The sequence below is a fragment of the Eretmochelys imbricata genome, chromosome 14, assembly GCF_965152235.1.
Source record: "Eretmochelys imbricata isolate rEreImb1 chromosome 14, rEreImb1.hap1, whole genome shotgun sequence".
NCBI classification, from domain to species: Eukaryota; Metazoa; Chordata; order Testudines; family Cheloniidae; genus Eretmochelys; species Eretmochelys imbricata.
Window position 1 is genome coordinate 26,713,424 of NC_135585.1, and position 19,867 is coordinate 26,733,290.

General features: G+C 43.4%; 1 protein-coding gene across 1 annotated transcript in view; it reads right to left on the reverse strand.

Annotated features, from left to right (window-relative positions):
- Positions 1 to 19,867, reverse strand: part of GLP2R (glucagon like peptide 2 receptor) — a 124,280-nt gene that overhangs the window by 70,718 nt on the left and 33,695 nt on the right. The window contains exons 7-8 of the mRNA XM_077834032.1: positions 18,289 to 18,448; positions 3,631 to 3,691 (exon numbers count right to left, since the gene is read on the reverse strand). Coding sequence (XP_077690158.1) covers positions 3,631 to 3,691; positions 18,289 to 18,448 — 221 coding nt within the window. The remainder of the gene's footprint in view (positions 1 to 3,630; positions 3,692 to 18,288; positions 18,449 to 19,867) is intronic.

The window sequence follows — 19,867 nt, forward strand, 5'->3', positions numbered from 1 at the left end:
CTCTATCATGATGGACAATGCCACCATCCTTCCTTTCACTTAAGCCCATAATTTTGGCCCTCTCTTTTACTCTTTTGACCCAATCAACCAACCATGTCTAAATCTTGATGCCCTTCCCATACAACATCTCCTGGATCCAGTCTTCCTTCTATGCCCACATGGACAAAACTCTTGATCTTCTCTCACCTTGACTACTGCAAGCTCCATCTCCCTGTCCTTGATGTTGTGAAGTTGAGAAACGATCACAGCCAGACTTTCAATAGGGACAAAGGAGCACCCATCGCCAGCCAGGTGGGCATTGAGGGCCTATCAAGAAAGAATCCACTATCCCAGAGGTGCCTCAAAGAAGGCACATATGCAATGGAGACTATTTATTTGATCAATGGGGACTGCTTGACCCCCATGTCACAGCAAGAATCTTTCTAGCAGCTGGAAGAAGCTATAAAAAGAGAAATGATAACATCATCTCTTGGCTTCTCCCCTCCCCCGCCATCTCAACACCTAGAAGAACATCTGGAAGGAAAAGACTTTGAATGAGGGACTTTGGTCCCAGGCTGGAAAGGGGTCTCATCAGTAGCGTAGCTAGGGAAGGAGCGGGGCAGTGGCCGCTCTCCCATTGAGCAGAAGTGGCGCCTTTTAAATTTTTTGGCTCCCTTTTAATTTTACTCACCCGGCGGTGGGTCAGGCGGCGCTCTGGGTCTTCAGCAGCACTTCAGCGTCAGGTCCTTCACTCACTCCAGCTCTTCAGAGGCATTTCGGTGGCGCAGGGAGGTGTCCTTCAGTGACGCTGAAGACCCGGGGCGAGTGAAGGACCCGACGCCGAAGTGCCACTGAAGACCTGGGGCGCCGCCGGGTGAGTACAAGCAGGTGGTGCCTTTTTTAATCTCTGCTCCCCCTGTTTTCTCCATCTGGCTACGCCGCTGGGTCTAGTCTGTATACTGAGGAACCGTAAGCTGACTGTACCATCTATTAGGGTCAGAAACTGTTTGATTCAAATTTTGCTTAGTCTGTTTAAGTTAAATTCTCAGTCTAAATTCTACTTTATTCCTTAGGTAACCAACTCTGATCTCTATGCCTGCTACTTATAATCACTTAAAATCTATCTTTCTGTAGTTAATAAATCTGTTTTATATTTTACCTAAACCAATGTGTTTTTGGTTGAAATGCTTGGGAAATCCCAGTTCAGATTACAAAGGCTGGTGTATGTCCATTTCACAATGAGGGAGTGGTGAATTATATAATGAACTTGCATGGCCCAATGGAGCCTTGAGCCGTATAAGAGGGAACAGCGCTGGGGAGCTGGGGGGGAAACTGGCTGAAGCCTCTCCATTGAAGGTTCATTAGTGGCTGGGAGATCATTCATGTAACTCAGTTGGGTGTGTCCCTCATTGCAGATGTCTGTGTAAGTGCAGTGCCTGTCAGAAGCTTGTAGCTTGATAATAGCATCACAGTGTCAGAGGGATAGCCCAGGCTGGTGGGTTTGGAGCCTCAATGGTCCCTCAGTCCAGGTGGCACCTCCTGGACCTTTCACAATGTGATATCTCAAACTGAAGTTATGGACTTCATGGAGGAGTCACTGCCTGGAATTCTCTGGCCCACGTTCTGCAGGAAATCAGACTAGGTGATCATAATCGTGCCTTCTGGCCTTAAATCTATGAAAATACATTCAAAATGCTCCTGCTAAGATCATCTTCCTGGCCCATGATTTGGATTATGTCATAAGAACACAGAATTGAACAGGACTTCCTTGGTCATCAAGTCCAATCCCTGCCTATCAAAGGCAACCATGCCGCTCTCTTGTCTTTAAATTCCCCCACTTGCTCCCCTCTTCCACCACAAACACAAGTCCTTCACAGTTTAGACTTTATCCTGACTACCTTTTCTGATGCCTTCTTACAAAGTTGACTCTTGCCTTCCTCCACCAATGATCCCAGGTGCCATCACCTGATTCTCTGATAATCCCTTTTGTGACTTTTTTAAAGGCTGCCCCTTACACATGGGAAAAGCTCTCAGTCACAACCTATAAACCTTGTCATCCTTTGCATCCCTGCTCGAAACTCACCTTTGCTGTGGTGCATACAGGAAAGTACAACTGGATAATGGTTAGGCAAGTGAGAAGCTGCGATCACTGCTCCTGACTGGCTAAGAACATCCCATTGTACATGTTAGTGTCTCTGTTACCCCCACCCATGGACAGTCATTTGCCATCTGTTTGGACAGCTCCCAGCGCAATAGCACTATAACTATGGGTGGGTCTTATTGCTGCTGCAATATAAGATAAATCGTAGCAATAATAATACTCCAGACAAAGTTGTCCATGTACCATAAATACTCTGCTATTGTGTATAGAAGCCTCATAAACACTTTGAAGTGATATGATAGAAATTGAAGGAAAAGAGCAAAGGCTAGTATGGCAAGTGCCTTCTTTCACTTTAATATTACAGCTGCTATTGTCTACAATATAATTAAAAGCCTGATGAGGGGAAGACTGGAGTTTGGCAATAATATGTTCACTATACAAGCACATTGATTTTTTAAAAAACAGAGTTGATGTTAGCCACAGCCTGTAAATTTCTTATTCTCTCAGAAAAATTACTGCATTTAAAAGTAACAAATCTTTAAAAGCAGAGAAAGGATAATGAAAGCCCTTATTTGTATGAATAATCAATAGCTTAAAAACTGGCTTTGGGAAAATAAATAAGGATTGAAGAAATGAAGATTATAGGATGGTGTCACTACAAGGACAGAGTTAAGGTTGTTTTGGTGAAGCATTTGCTTATGAAAGTGATAGATTGTGACGTGTAGAAATGGTCTGGGTGAAGATTGTGCTTTCTATAAACTGTTGAATCATTGCTGTCTCTGACATTCTTGCAGATTTGCTCATTTTAAAATGCTTGGTTTGTAGTCGTTATGCATAAACTTAACCATTGCAAAATGTGGTGTTTTTGTCTTTTACCGTGAAAGCTCTGGTTGTGATTATATAGTTAAGGTTTAGTTCAGTATTGCCATTAAAACAGACATGCAGCCATTTTGAAATGTATGAAGTACATGTCATATTCTTCCCAAAATTATAGCACTTATTCTTTGAGTCCAGAATAAAGTTTCTGAGAATTTACAAGTCAGTCCATGAATTAGTTTTTGAGTTAAAATTAATTTTAAAAATGGATCTTTTAATAAATGTAACACCTCCTTTCAGAGCATTTTTCTCCTGAATGATTTTAATAAGGGGATAATGCAGACCCTTCAAACTTCCCATATAATTAAAACTCATTGACATCTCATGATTTGACTACTTTTGAAGAATTTTCTTGAGGGCTAGTGATCATATATAACATTCTTTAAAATGGAACCTTTTCAAAATGGCTGCCCTCTCCCATTGTTTTCAATAGGACTCAAACCAAATGCTGTTTTCAGGGAAGATAGTGTCCCCATCCTTCAAGATGGTCTGCACCTTTCACTGTTCCCAAAGGAATAAAGCCAAACTACCCTAAGAGATGATATTGGTGTCCTATGCTGTCAAAGGTCTCCAGGAACAGTAGCATGTCTGTGCATACTAACTTATAAACAATCAGAAAACCCATTAAAACAAACAAATCAATCTTATATGATTATCTTTATATAGTAACTTACCCTGTGTTTTCTAGTTTTGATCTGGCTATTCCCCAGGGGGCCACAAACAGAACTGGAATAACTGTTGGAAAGAAAAACAGCAAATTAGAACCAGGTTTTCAAAATGTTTAATGCAAAATACAGTCATGTTACAGCTGTGCCTGATGATCCTACATATAATGATTTTCATTCTTTTCAGGATCATTGTGACCCTTAGAAATTCCCAGTGCCAATTGACAAAGAGTTCATTACTCCGTGTCAGCAATGCCTATTATGTCTGAGAAGCTTACTATACCTAACACATTCTTTTAATAATATTTATCCACACAAAGTGCCTTGTAAGGTATCAAATGAATGATGGTGACACACTAGTCATTAACATCATTGTGAAATATATGTAACAACACTATATAAGTAGTTATGTATACCTACTGAAAATATGTTTTAAAATCTGAAACAAGGCAGAGTTGACAAACAAGAATTCTGACAGATAAAGCGTGTCTTTGATGTAAATTAAGGATTGAAAATCAGTACAAAGTAAATCTTCATCAGCATACAGAATGAGTGGGAGATGCAAAATCAACAGGGAACAATACACAAAAGAATAAACAACTGGGGTTCACTTCAAAGGGCTATAGCTGGGGGACAAGTAAGACATTTTGTGATCCATTCATGGAAGAAACTCATTGAAAGGTATGGGATGTTCATGAAAGCTTGGATCCTAGTTTTGACTGAAAACCAGCAGCTCTGTCAGACTAAATCTTTGGGAGAAAATCTACTTTATTAAATAGGAAAGGTAACCATTAAGAAGTGTAGACCAAGAATCATGTTTTATGTTTTGTTTATATGTGTAAACATTTCAGTTTCAATTTATAATCCTTATTCACTATCTCTTAAAACTTAACCTTTGATAATAAATTTATGACTGTTTCACTAGAAATATATATCAGTGCAGTATTGTTATAGAGGACCTGATTGTGAGTTGTACCAGTTGAGCTGTGTGCACACTGTCTCATCAGGCACAGCTTACCTGGTAATTTTTGTGAGCGTCCAGTAACAAAGGCTGGAAACTGCAGGGAGTGCTCTGAGGACTAGGGAGTTGGTGTGGGTCTGTCACAAGCTTGCACAGAGAGGGAGAGGTCTGCAGAGACCTGGAAGTCAGTGCTCGAGTGTGGCCAGAAGCTGTTAGTTTCAGGGAGCTGAGCTACCGCAAGCAAGACAAGACTGCTTCACAACAAGGGCAGGTAGTGGCAAAATACTTCACAACCCTGGGTTCGCCCAGGGAGTGTTACAATCATCTCAGGAAATTACACAGAGATTCCCTCTATTCAGCACTGGTGAGGCCACATCTGGAGTATTGCATCCAGTTTTGGGCCCCCCACTACAGAAAGAATGTGGACAAATTGGAGAGAGTCCAGCAGAGGGCAACAAAAATTATTAGGGGGCTGGGGCACATGACTTATGAGGAGAGGCTGAGGGAACTGGGCTTGTTTAGTCTGCAGAAGAGAAGAGTGAGGGGGGATTTGATAGCAGCCTTCAACTACCTGAATGGGGGTTCCAAAGAGGGTGGAACTAGGCTGTTCTCAGTGGTGGCAGATGACAGAACAATTAGCAATGGTCTCAAGTTGCAGTGTGGGAGGTTTAGGTTGTTATATTAGGAAAAACTATTTCACTAGTAGGGTGGTGAAGCACTGGAATGGGTTACCTAGGGAAGTGGTGGAATCTCCATCCTTAGAGGTTTTGAAGGCCTGGCTTGACAAAGCCCTGGCTGGAATGATTTAGGTGGTGTTGGTCCTGCTTTGAGCCGGGGGTTGGACTAGATGACCTCCTGAGGTCTCTTCCAACCCTAATCTTCTATGATTCACCTTTCTTGTGTCTTTTCTTGATTACATAAAGACAATATGAAGAAACCTCACAGACACAGCTGAGTCTCTAAATATACACAAATATACCAGGCCTAACTAAATACACACTGCTGCTCTGAGTGGGTTCTAGAAGCTTCAGACATAGAACACAGTGAGTGCCACTAATAGCCTCACAATTTATTTAAAGGAAAACTACCTTGTTCCTGGGTAGGTAATTATAGCACCTCTGTAGTTTTGACCTATTCTTCAATGGAGCTGTTCTGGAATCATTTTCTTGTAGCTATCTCTTAGCAATCTGTGTTGCACTCTCTGATAGTCCACTCCCTTTTGGGTGGTGGGGGCTGAAAGGAATATGCTTGAAATATATCCCAAAAGCACACAATTCTGAACTGTCAAACTGTAGCCCCATTATCAGTGACTGTTTCTTCCCATTGTCCAAATGAAGACACCCTTTACATTTTCTATGTCCTGATCACTTGTGAATCTAGTGAAAAGTAGATTTTTTTACTAATATAAAAAAATAATTGATGGGTCCCAGGCTGGTATGATCCTCTGCTTCAGACAGCACTAGTGCTATTAATATCCAAGGCCTTCTGGAAGATACTACAGATTTGAGATGTTCTTTGTGTCTTTGTCATCACTTTGCATGGCTTGCATGGTTCCAAACTGCTTTTTTGGGCCTGCCCAATGCCAGGCATAGTAATCAGTATCAAGAAAACAATTGTCATGTCACAAGGTACCAACAATCCACCTAAAATCTATGTCAAAAATGAAGCTCTGGACAATGTGGATCACTTCTGCTGTCTCAGCTCAATTCTTACCAGCTCACTTAACCTTGATAGGGGACTTGATAATGGAATCGAGAAAGCTTCTGTTATCTTTGGCAAGCTTACCTCATGTGTTTGGAACAACAAACAGACAACTTTGTGTTCAGGGTTAGCAATTTTATCAGGCCTGTGTCCTTAGTACCCTCCTTTACGTTTGTGAAAGCTGGGTTATGTACTACAAGCAGGAGTGGAGATTGAACAGTTTCCACCTCCACTCTCTTAGAAAAGTCCTTGGAGTTACTTGGGACCAAAGGATCATCAATAACAAGATCCTTGAGAGAATGGGGAGGATCCTTGAGAGACAGCCTACTGTCTATGCAGACTATGCTGGACATTCACAGGCTTTGCTGGCTGGGATGTGTGGAGCACATGCCTCAAGATCGTCTGCCAAAGGCTATACTCTATGGTCAACTTAAGAACTGCCCGTGATGCAGAGGAATGCCAAAGCTCCAATACAGCGACAAGGTCAAGCAAGGCCTCAAATTCAGCATTCCCACTGACAACTGGAAGAATCCTGCCCACAAATGCTCAGTCTGGAGAAGCCAGGTTATGTCTGGTGCAGTCATCACAGAGAGCCACCAGAGAGCCCACGTGAAGACCCACAGGCAAGCCAGGAGGCAGAGTGCTCCAACCTCCATTTGGTGAGTGGACCTGTAGCCACTCTGGGAAAGTCTGCTGCTCGCACATCAGGCTCTTTTCTCATACCATGGCTAAGCACCAGTGACGGACTGACTTTGTTGCATCTCCTTTTATCTGTCAAGATGTTGGATGGCCATCCTAGGCCAGGTCACCACCCTGATGTTAGGGCTGGCTCCTGGAATTCTGTGGGGTCCTGGTGTCTCTTATGTATCCGTTCCAACATGTTGTTCTGCCACGACTGTGGGAGCATAATACAGTTGCCACAGGTAAGCAGTAGTTGATTACTATGCTCTTACAAATTTGTGCCTTATTTTTAATTCAAACTTTTCAGGCTTCAGTTTATGGCCATTGGATGCCTTATGCCTCTGCCTTCTAGATTAAAGAACCCTCTAGTATGAGCATTCTTCTCTCTGCATAAGTACAGTAAAACCGTGTTTATCCAACCCTCCATTAGCCAGCTTTCTGTATTAACCGAACAACTAGTGCACACAGGTCCAGAAGCAGGCAAACTCTCCTGTGGCTGCTTGATGGTGCTTCAGTCTCACACTTTCCCATTCTCCAGATTATGCAAATTTTTGGTTTTCTGATCTGGCCCCGATCTCAATTACATCAGATAAACGAGATTCTGCTGTACTTACAGATTGTGATCAAGTCACCTCTTTAATTTCTCCTTCATAAACAACAGAAATTGAGTTCCTTTAGTCTCTTACTTGAAGTCTGGTTTTCCAGATTTTGTATCACTGTGATGAAGCAGAGAAACTGCCCACCAGCACAGTAAGGGTTAAAGAGAGCCTTTGGGCCCAGCTAGCCCTGCCCCATTATACCTGCAGTCAATGCTAGACCTGGAGGGGGAGAAAAGGAGGGACCCTAGCTCAGTTTGGGACTGACTGGTGAAGGAGCAGGATCTAGCTGTCTCCCTGCCTGAGATGCAGGGGTACTAGTCTGTCAGCCAAGGCAGCCACCTAGGAGTAAGCACTGTCTTCCCAGCCAAGGGAGACTGCAAAGTAGATGTAGGAGTCTCTGGAACTGGAGATAACTGAGTGAGCAAAGGCCAGAGACATTGTGGGGTTTGGCTTTATCAACTTGTGCCTGCCCCACCCAAAGGAGACTGGAACCACGGCAGGGCACTGCCCAAGATCCACCAGAGGGTGCTATGGGAGGCAAGCCAGGCATTTAACTGGACTAGAGGAGCCATGCTTCAAACTTAGCAGACATTGGTAGGAAGTAGCTCAGGGCAGTGGATTTAGACTTCCTGCTGGGAGGGCTCCCACTGTTCAGGGGTTGGAATCCAGTGGAGAGGGAGGCTCCAGGTCCCCCTATTCCCTCCCACGTTAAAGACTGAGGCTCCTCAACCAAGCCAGGGGCTGAGAGCCCAGTGCTCCTACCACTATCCCGCCGAAATACTCCAAATTCCCTGTTACAATCTTCTTAGTAACTTTCCTGCACCCTCTCCAATTTTTCAACATTCTTTCTAAAATGTGGATACCTCAACTGGAGACATTCAGTAACTGTCTCAGTTGCAAGCTCTTTGAAGGACAGGATTAGAATTCAAAATTATCTTGACCAGCTGGAGTAATGTTCTGAAATCAATAGGATGAAATCCAATGAGGACAAATGCAAAGTACTACACTTGGGAAGGAATAATCAGTTGCACAAATACAATATGGGCAATGACTGCCTAGGAAGGAGTACTGCAGAAAAGTATCGGGTTTATAGTCAATCACAAATGAAATATGAGTCAACAATGTAATACTTTTGCAAAAAACCTTCTTGGATGTATTAGCATCAGTGCTGTAAGCAAGACGCAAAAAGTAATTCTTCCACTCTGCTCAGCACTGGTAAGACCTCGCTGGAATATTGTGTCCAGTTCTGGGCATCACACTTCAGAAAAGATGTGGAGAAATTGGAGAAAGTCCAAAGGAGAGCAATAAAAATGATTAAAGATCTAGAAAACATGACCTCCAAGGAATGATTGAAAAAATTGGATTTGTTAAGTCTGGAGAAGAGAAGAGTGAGGCGGGACAGGATAACAGTCTTCAAGTACGTAAAAGGTTGCTTTAAAGAGAAGGGTGATAAATTGTTCTCCTTAGCCACTGAGGACAGGACAAGAAGTAATGGGCTTAAATTGCAGCAAGGGAGATTTAGGTTAGACTTTAAGAAGAACTTCCTGTACTGTAAGAGCAGTTATGCACTGAAAGAAGTTACCTAAAGAGATTGTGGGATCTCCATCATTGGAGGTTTTTAAGAGCAGGCTAGACAAACACCTGTCAGGGATAATCTGAATAATACTTCAGTGCAGGGGCTTCAACTAGATGACCTACCAAAGTCCCGTGCATGCCTACTTTTCTATGATTCTATGTCTGTGACCTCTGGATCTAAAAGAATGAGTTGCTATTCATTCAGGTAAAGGACCAGAGTAAGTTCAGAGTTAGTAGCAGGCTCATAAGTGGCGTAGCCACAGCAGTGGTCATAGTGCCACCCTGTGAGCATGGACTAAAATTGTATCTTCTGAAATCAATATAAGTCATACAGAAAGAGAAGTGTAACATTCTGTCATTATAATTTGTCATCACTAATTCCGGCCCAGCATTGTGTTGCTGAGTGTTATGGTTCCTAACATTTAGGTGGCTAGAAAATCACAGGAACACACAGCCATCCACAAAGCCTGAGTTGGGTGCTAGACTCCCAATACAATGACAAGGGAGAGATGGGTGCCTAAGAATGTGATCCACCAAACTAAGCAGTCTAAAAGGGGAGCCACCTAAACTAGCCAATGAGAGATGCCAACAAGACGGGTGTGAGAAGGGTGGGGTTTCGGAGACACAGTTGGGAACCCCTCTCCTGGAGTTATGCGGCTCAGGCACCTAAGTCATTTATTTTGAGAATGAGGTAGGCACCCACCTCAGTCCACATGAAACCACTCAAGGAGGTGGTGGTACTGATCTTATAACTCTCTGGTGAAGATGCTCTCTGCTGACAGGAGAAAACTCTTCCCTCAGCATAATAAAACCACCTCCATGACTGGCAGAACCTACATCAGCAGGAAAAGCTCTCCCACCGACATAGCACTGTCCACGTCGGCACTTATGTCATTGTAATTTATGTCACTCGGGGATGGTTTATTCATACCCCTGAATGACCTAAATTATGCCAAAATAAACTGTAGTGTAGACATAGCCTTAATCTAGTGGTTAGACCACTATAGAACATAAGAATGGCCATAGTGGGTCAGACCAGTTGTGCATCTGGACCAGTATCCTGTCTTCAACAGTGGCCAGCACCAGAGCTTCAGGGGGAATGTATGCAACAGGGCAATGCTAGAAAGATCCACCCATCTTCCCCTTCCAGTTCTGGCAGTCAGAGGTTTAGGGTTGCCCTGAGCATAGGGTTGCATCCCTGACTACCTGGACTAACAGCCATTGATAGACTGATCCTATTGAACTTAATCTAGTTCTTTTTTGAATGCAGTTACACTTTTGGCCATCACAACATTCTATGGAAGTGAATGATGCAGGTTAATTATGCTTTGTGTGAAAAAGTATTTCCTCTTGTTCGTACTAAACCTGTGTCTATTAATTTCACAAGGTGACCCCTTTTTTGTATTGAGGGAAAGGGTAAATAATACGTCTCTATTCACTTATTCCATACAATTCATTATTTTATAGATTTCTATCATATCCCCCTTAGTCGTCTGTTTTCTAAGATGAACAGCCTTAATCTTTTTATAATCTTTTTAAGGCTGTCAAGCAATTAAAAATATTGTGATTAATCACACAGTTAATAATAGAATATCATTTATTTAAATATTTTTGATGTTTTCTACATTTTCAAATATATTGATTTCAATTACAACACAGAATACAAAGTGTACAGCGCTCATTTTATATTTATTTTTGATAAGTATTTGCACTGTAAAAAATAAAAGAAATAGTATTTTTCAATGCACCTAATACAAGTACTGTAGTGCTATTTCCTTATTATGAAAGTTGAACTTAAAAATGTAGAATTATGTAAAAAAAATGCATTCAAAAATGAAACAATGTAAAATTTTAGCACCTACATGTCCACTCAGTCCTACTTCTTGTTCAGCCAATTGCTCAGACAAACAAATTTGTTTACATTTGCAAGAGATAATGCTGCCCACATCTTGTTAATAGACAGGTTTCAGAGTAACAGCCGTGTTAGTCTGTATTCGCAAAAAGAAAAGGAGTACTTGTGGCACCTTAGAGACTAACCAATTTATTTGAGCATGAGCTTTCCGTGAGCTACAGCTCACTTCATCGGATGCATACTGTGGAAACTGCAGAAGACATTATATACACAGAGACCATGAAACAATACCTCCTCCCACCCCACTCTCCTGCTGGTAATAGCTTATCTAAAGTGATCATCAAGTTGGGCCATTTCCAGCACAAATCCAGGTTTTCTCACCCTCCGCCCCCCCCCACACAAACTCACTCTCCTGCTGGTAATAGCCCATCCAAAGTGACCACTCTCTTTAAAATGTGTATGATAATCAAGGTGGGCCATTTCCAGCACAAATCCAGGTTTTCTCACCCGCCCACCCCCTTTTTTTCAAAAAAACACACACACAAAAACTCAGCTGGTTTTTGTGTGTGTGTTTTTTTGAAAAAAAGGGGGTGGGGGGTGAGAGAACCTGTATTTGTGCTGGAAATGGCCCACCTTGATTTTCATACACATTGTGAGGAGAGTGGTCACTTTGGATAAGCTATTACCAGCAGGAGAGTGAGTTTGTGTGTGTGGTTTTTGGAGGCGGGTGGGGGGGTGAGAATACCTGGATTTGTGCTGGAAATGGCCCACCTTGATTATCATACACATTTTAAAGAGAGTGGTCACTTTGGATGGGCTATTACCAGCAGGAGAGTGAGTTTGGGGGGGGGGGAGACGGAGGGTGAGAAAACCTGGATTTGTGCTGGAAATGGCCCAACTTGATGATCACTTTAGATAAGCTATTACCAGCAGGAGAGTGGGGTGGGAGGAGGTATTGTTTCATGGTCTCTGTGTATATAATGTCTTCTGCAGTTTCCACAGTATGCATCCGATGAAGTGAGCTGTAGCTCACGAAAGTTCATGCTCAAATAAATTGGTTAGTCTCTAAGGTACCACAAGTACTCCTTTTCATCTTGTTTATAGTGTCACCTGAATGTGAAAACAGGCGTTCTCATGGCACTGTTGTAGCCAGCATCACAAGATATTTATGTGCCAGATGCACTAAAGATTCCTATGTCCCTTCATGCTTCAACCATTCCAGGGGACATGTGTCCATGAAGACAGGTTCTGCTCGATAACAATCCAAAGCAGTGCGGACCGACACATGTTCATTTTCATCATCTGAGTCAGATGCCACCAGCAGAAGATGGATTTTCTGTTTTGATGGTTCGGGTTCTGTAGTTTCTGCATCAGGAGTGTTGCTCTTTTAAGACTTCTGAAAGCATGCTCCACACCTTGTCCCTCTCAGATTTTGGAAGGCACTTCAGATTCTTAAACCTTGGGTTGGCTGCTGTAGCTGTCTTTAGAAATCTCACATTGGTACCTTCTTTGTGTTTTGTGAAATCTGCAGTGAAAATGTTCTTAAAATGAACATGTGCTGGGTCATCATCTGAGACTGCTATAGTATGAAATATATGGCAGAATGCAGGTAAAACAGAGCCAGGGACATACAATTTCCCCCCAAGGAGTTCAGTCACAAATGTAATTAACACATTATTTTTTTTAATGAGCATCATCAGCATGGAAGCATGTCTTCTGGAATGGTGGCTGAAGCATGAAGGGGCATATGAACATTTAGCATATCTGGCACGTGTAGAGGAAAAATTCAGTGGACCCAAGTATGCCTAAACTTTCCAAGTAGGCCTAAAACTTTTGGTCAAGCTAACTGTGTATATGAAGCATAAGAAAAGAGTGTGGAAAATTCCATTGTAAGGCAATTGCAGCAGCACAGCTTAAGAATCGTTAACCACAAAAGAACACCTGTCAATAACAGGAAAAGCTTGTTTTGCTATATTCCAAATAAGGTAATTAAGACGAATGTGTAATTTGTCTGCGGTTTTAAGCTTTAAAAAGCTGTGTGCTTTTCATCGGGGGGGGCAGCTACTTAGAGCTGTTACCCCCCTGCACTTGTAATCAATAAAGGAGCCTCAGGCTTGGTTCTGATCCAAACACAACACGTGGTTAATTTTTCCACCACACACGCAAATACCTTGTAATGCCGGCTACAAAAGTGCCATGCAAATGCCTGTTCTCGCTTTCTGGTGACATTGTAAATAAGAAGAGGGCAGCATTATCTCCTGTAAATGTAAACAAACTTGTTTGTCTTAGCAATTGGCTGAACAAGAAGTAGGATTGAGTGGACTTGTAGGCTCTAAAGTTTTACATTGTTTTGTTTTTGAGTGCAGTTGTGTAACTAAAAAAAATCTACATTTGTAAGTTGCACTTTCACTGTAGAGATTACACTACAGTACTTGTATGAGGTGAATTGAAAAATACTATTTCTTTTATCATTTTTACAGTGCAAATATTTGTAATAAAAATAATATACACTTTGATTTAAATTACAACACAGAATACAATATATATGAAAATGCAGAATAACATCAAAATATTTAATACATTTCAATTGGTATTCTGTTTAACAGTGCAATTAAAACTACGATTAATTTTTTTAATCGTGATTAATTTTTTTTAGTTTAGTTGCATGAGTTAACTGCAATTAATCAACAGCTCTAAATCTTTTTATAAAAAAAACATACTCTTTTAGTTTCTTCTCCTATGTAAGCTGTTCCATATTCTTGATAATCTTTGTTGAGCTTCTCTGAATCTTTTCCAGTTCCACTCTATCCTTTTTGAGATGAGGCAACCAGAGCTGCACACAATATTCAAAGTGTGGGTGCACCATGGATTTAAATAGTAGCTGTGTAGTTTCTATCTTATTTTTCTATCCCTTTCCTAACAGATCCTAACATCGTTAACCTTTTTGACTGCTGCTGTGCATTGAGCTGAAGTTTTCAGAGATCTAGTCACAATGACTATAAGATCTCTTTCTTGAGTGGTAACGTCTAATTTAAAGCCCAGCATTATATATGTGTAGTTGGGATTATTTTTTCCAGCATACATTACTTTGCATTTATCAAAATTGAATTTAATCTGCCATTTTGTTATCCAGTTACCCAGTTTTGTGAGATCTTTGTAACTCTTCACAGTCAGCTTTGGATTTAGCTTTGGAATAATTTTGTAACATCTGAAAACTTTGCCACTTCACTGTTCACTATCTTTTCCATATAATTAATAAGTACATTGAATAGCACACATCTCAGTACAGATCTTTGGGTGATCCTGCTGTTCATCTCTTTCCATTGTGAAAACTGACCATTTATTCCTACCCTTTTTTTTCTTATCTTTAACCAGTTACTGATCCATGAGAGGACCTTCCTTGGTATCCCATCACTACTTGCTTTGCTTAAATGTTTTTGGTGATGCACTTTGTCTGAAAATCTAAGTACGCTACATTGACAGGATCACTCTTGTCCACATGCTTGTGGACAACCACAAAGAATTCTAGTAGATTGGTGAGGCATTATTTCCCCTTTACAAAAACCATGTTGACTCTTCCCCAACAAATCATGCTTATCTATGTGTCTGGTAATTCTGTTTTTTACTATATATTCTACCAGTTTGCCCAGTACTGAAACCTGTAATTGCCAGGATCTCCACTGGAACTCTTTAAAAATTGGTGTTACTTTGGGTACTTTTCAGTCATCTGGTGCAGAGGCTTGTTCAGTTCCCTCAACTACCTAATGAGAGAGAGGCTTTGAACAGGGATCCCCAAACCTCTCAGGAGGTGCTGTAGCCACTGGGTGATATGATACTCTGATATGGTACTCCATCTGTCTCTCCTGTTCCACTTTGGATAAAAAACTGAATAGGTAATGAAGCAGGGGGACTGTACCTTGGGTCTCCCACCTCACAGGTGGGTGCCCTTAGCAGGCTATAAAGTCATTCTCATTCTCTGGCCCAGTGCCCTTTTAAGTATTTATACACCATGGAAGAGCTTCAGCTGGAGAGACTGTGGGAACACCCCATCAGCACATCCCATAGCTCTGTGGTTTCAGCATCCTCCTGAGAGTGACCCTGAGCCAATCCTTTCTCCTCATCAGGTAGAAGGGGGAACTGAACCTGTGTGTCCTGTATCCCAGGCTAGTGTTCTAGCCACTAGGCTAAAAGCCCCCACCACCTCTTCTCTTGGGTCAAGATTTTGAATGGGACCCAATCCAGTAGGTGGCCACTGAGCACATCTACTGGATCAGGCCCCACATGTGAGAAAGGCACTTGTCTTCCTGTCTTCCCCATGTTTGTGGACCACACTAGGGATTAAGTGGGAGACAGGCATCCAGGCACTGAGAGGGAGACAGCAGCGTGCATGCCCGAAGACAGAACCATAGTTACCTAGAGAACTTTTATTCTAAACATTCAGGTGCCGAGTGAGTTTAGGCCCCTATAGGTTTAGGGGGCAGCTGAGTGGGAGCTTTGTGGACTGCAGTGGAGCCTAAGACTAAGATTTAGGCACCTAGGTACCTTTGTTGATCTGGGCCTTACTCAACCTTGAAACCTGCCAATGCATGATATGAGCGCTCAACATGTGGAACAAATGACTGAAATGCAGAACATCTGTAATTTGTCATATGTCACAGAACAATTAATTGATTTTGCATTTTTAAGTATAAAACTTGTGTTAAAGGATGTTTTCTCACAATGTGAATTAAATACATCAATTTTTTAGAAAGGAAAATTGGAAAACCAAATCCTGCTGTATGCAACCATAAGGTCTCCCCTGCCCCCAATGGTAAACAACAGGGCTTGAGCCCTTGACCTTCAGAGAGGGAGGCCAGGCTTCTAATGCTTAAACTGATATAAAGCCATTGATTTTGAGGCCAGAAGGAACTACTAAAACCATCTAGTCCAGGGCTGGGGAAAGTTTTTGGCCCGAGGGCCACGTCTACGTGGGGAAATTGTATGCAGGGTCATGAATGTAGGGCTGGGGTAGGGGGTTGGGGTGCCTGAGGGAGTGCGGGGTCTGGGACGGGGTGCAGTGTGCAGGAAGGGACTCAGGACAAGGGGTTGGGGTGCAGGAGGGGTGTGGCAGGAGGCTCAAGGCAGGGGGTTGGGGTACAGGAGGGATTCGGGGTACGGACTCTGGCCCAGCACTGCTTACCTTGAGCGGCTCCGGGGTGACAGTGGTGCGCAGCAGGGCTAAGGCAGGCTTCCTGCCTGCCCTGGCTCCACGATGCTCCTGGAAGTGGCCAACATGTCTGGCAGTGGCTCCTGGGGGTGGGGTGGGGCAGGCGGCTCCGCAGCGCGCTGCCCTCACCTGTGGGTACCACGCCCAAAGCTCTCATTGGCCACAATTCTCCATTCCCGGCCAATGGCAGCTGTGGGGGGCAGTGCCTGCAGGTGAGGGCACCGCATGGAGCCCTCTGTCCCCGCCCCGCGGCTGCAGGGATGTGGTGCTGGCTACTTCCAGGAGTGGCGCGGGGTCAGGGCAGGTAGGGAGCCTGCCTTAGCCCAGCTGTGCCACAGAGCTGGCAATCCCACGGGCCGCATTGAAAGCCTTGATGGGCTGGGGCCGGCCTGCGGGCCATAGTTTGCCCTTCCCTGATCTAGTCTGACCTCCAGTATAACACAGTCTGACCTCCAGTATAACTCCAGTATAACTGCATTAAGCCTGTGACTTATTAAACCTTAGTAACTAGTAACACAAAAGATGATTTATCAAGCATTCATGAACCTATACATACGGAAGAACTATACACAGTGATTTCATAATTCATGTTGCTTTATTACATTTTAAAAAGAGGTCCAAATTTAAGAAACAAGGAGACAGTGAAAATATTTTGGTAACATGATGTTTCTTGAAGAAATTATAACTTAGGTCAGATTGTCTGTTTTCCCTGGCACTACCAATTCACAACAAGCAGTTCAGGTTTAACCTCTAACTCAAAACACACTGAGAATTTCATCATTCCCAGTAAAATACGAATGCTGGTGCCACCTCCACTATGCTAGCCCTACGTTCCATTATAATGTGTAGACACAGAGTGACTGTATTAAATGGAGACATTTTTGGATAAATGTCATAATATGATGATGTGTTAAATGGAAAATTTGGTATTGCTTTAATAGTTGATTGACATACAGAACGTGTGAGAATGGGTTTTCTGGTTCTTTTATGTACTGGAACATTCTTGTTATGAAAAAGGGGATGATACCAGGGCGGTGTAATCGTGGGGAGTGTGGGGGGGAAGGAATAGTGGGACGCACCCAATATCTTGTGGAGGCCTATGTTCCTCCTGTGCACATAAGCGGGGGGAGAAAATGAGAGTGCAATCCAGAGGAGGGGCTGGAGCGAATGCCAGAGAGCATGAAATCAGGCTGGTCACCAGGGAGAAGCCAGCAGATCTGGGCTCAGAAACCTGGCCCAGAAGAGGGGCAGGAGCACGTGTACCAGCTTCAGGTGCGGGCAAGCCCACCAATTGGGGGAGGGGGGGAGGAAAGGGGGCAATTGTCCAGGGTCCCAGGAGATTTAAAAGGGGCCGGGGGCCCCTGGCTGCCGCTACTGTTGCAGTAAGGGCGGTGGAAGCTGGGAGCCCCAGGCCCTTTTAAATCACCCTGGAGGGCCGCAGGGCTCCTACGGGTGTGCATGACTGCTCCGTGCTCTGGAGGGCCCCGCAGGCCAGCGCAGTCAGTCCCGGAAGTAATAGCATCGTACCCCGGGCCCTGCCCCCGCCCCTCCGATGGCCCTGGACCAGTGGCCCGGAATTGCTCTCGGCGGGCCTGGGTGCGGGGGATGGGACAGTGCACTGGCACCTGGGCAGGAGCAAGAGGACATTGGTGCAGAGGGTGCCAGCTGCCAGGGGCGGGGACAATCTGGGCACCAGGTGCCAAGGAAGTTCCATCGGAACAGCAGTAAGAAATACTGAGATGCCCCTTCCCAGCCTGAAGCCACCCCTCTGTCCAGTCTCAGTAATTTCCCTGGCTATCCCTCCACGCCCCACATTCACAGGATGCTTTCCTCCAATCCCCAGATGTTATCAGGGAATTTACTAATTGCCAGTGTGTTCAGACACCTGCTGGACATTACATATTATGTTGTTACAAAGTTCATTATGATCACATGATCAGTTCTGGACACCTCATTAGCATAGAGAAGTTGACAAATTTCAGGGAGTTCAAATAATCAGCTTTTCTCTTTCTTTCACAAAGTATCAAAACTTTGTTTACCTATCACTTATTTTCTGATATAAAATAAGACAAATAACTTATTTGAAACTCACCCCATCCTATCACAATATATCTTTTCAGCAGTAGCCTTTCAGAGAGCACAGCAGTCACCAATAACGTGTGGAGATATAGTCCTTCAACTAAAAGCCAAAAATAATTTGCACCAACAAAGTAATGCAAGAAAAACTGGGAAGTCCTGCAAATGGTTAAAATCTGCAGAAATAAGACATCAGGAAGTATTTAATAATAGTAATTAATTACACATTGTAGTACTGTAAAATCTCTGAAAAGAACTGTTGCTCTTATGTCATATTTTATATCCTTTAAAAATTAACAGTTGTAATAAATATTTGGTTCAGTCAGACACCTTTCTGCAGCTTTAATTGGGTTGCTGCACTTCCATGATGAGGTCCCAGCTGTGTGCCATTGGGAATAGATCAAACCTCTGATGTCATCTACAGCCAAAACCAGCTAATCAGAATATACATTTGTCTCCAACATGCTAAAAACGGTGTGTGTGTGGTGTGTGATTCCAAAAAAACAACCAAGTGCCTCATGTGGGCCAGGCATGCTGTGGGGATTCACACACACACACACACACCATGATTTCTTAGAAGAAGACACCGCACAAGTAACAGGAAGCTTGGGGAGGGACTGGAGCTCTCTGTCCTTGTCTATGAAGAAATGTAGGGAAATCTCTTTCCACTGCTCTAGCATTAGTGCAGCTCAGCCATTTCTAGTGCAACCTTTGAAAGGGTTTATTCTTTTAGGATGATTCCTAAGTACGTTCTTTGAAACTTATTGATGGACCCTAATACCAAGGTAAGGGGAACACCAGGAGAAGTCCATACAAGGAACAGCCATATTATCTGATTAAGGAGCTCATGCATGAGCTGAGTAGATTGTAGGGAGGGGACCTATTCGTTTTCAGGCTCTTTGCACAGGTACTATGGAGGAAAACAGTTTGGAAGAGTCATCTGAGGGAAGGGCTCGGAAGGAAACCCCATTGACCGGAAGGCATGGGATGCATTGTCCTAGGGATAGGAGTTCAACAACCATCACTCCCAAGAGGAGGAGACGGGTGGTGGTGGTCAGGAACTCTCACCTAAAGGTCCTCCATCTGCCATTCAGACTGGGAAACTCGAGAAGTGTGCTGCTTTCCTGGAGCTAGAACTCAGGATGTGACGGACAGTCTGCCGAGACTGATCAAGCCCTTGGACCACTACCCCTTCCTGCTTCTCCATGTGGGCACCAATGACCTTGAGCGGGTTACTGAAGACTCTGGGAAGAAGGATAAAGGAGTTGAGGCGCATGTCAAGTTCTCGTCCATCTTCCCTGTTGAAGGAAAAGGCCCAGGTAGGGACCATCGAATTTTGGAGGTAATGCATGGTTACGCAGGTGGTGTCGGAGAGAGGGCTCTGGATTCTTTGACCATGAGCTGTTGTTCCAGGAAGAAGGATTGCCAGGAAGAAATGGGATCCACCTAATGAAGAGAGGGAAAAGCATCTTCACAGGCAGACTTGCTAACTAGTGAGGAGGGCTTTAAACTAAGTTCACCAGGAGATGGAGACCTAAGCTCTGAGGTAAATGGGGAAGTGAGATACTGGGAGGAAACACAAGGAGACCTCCTGA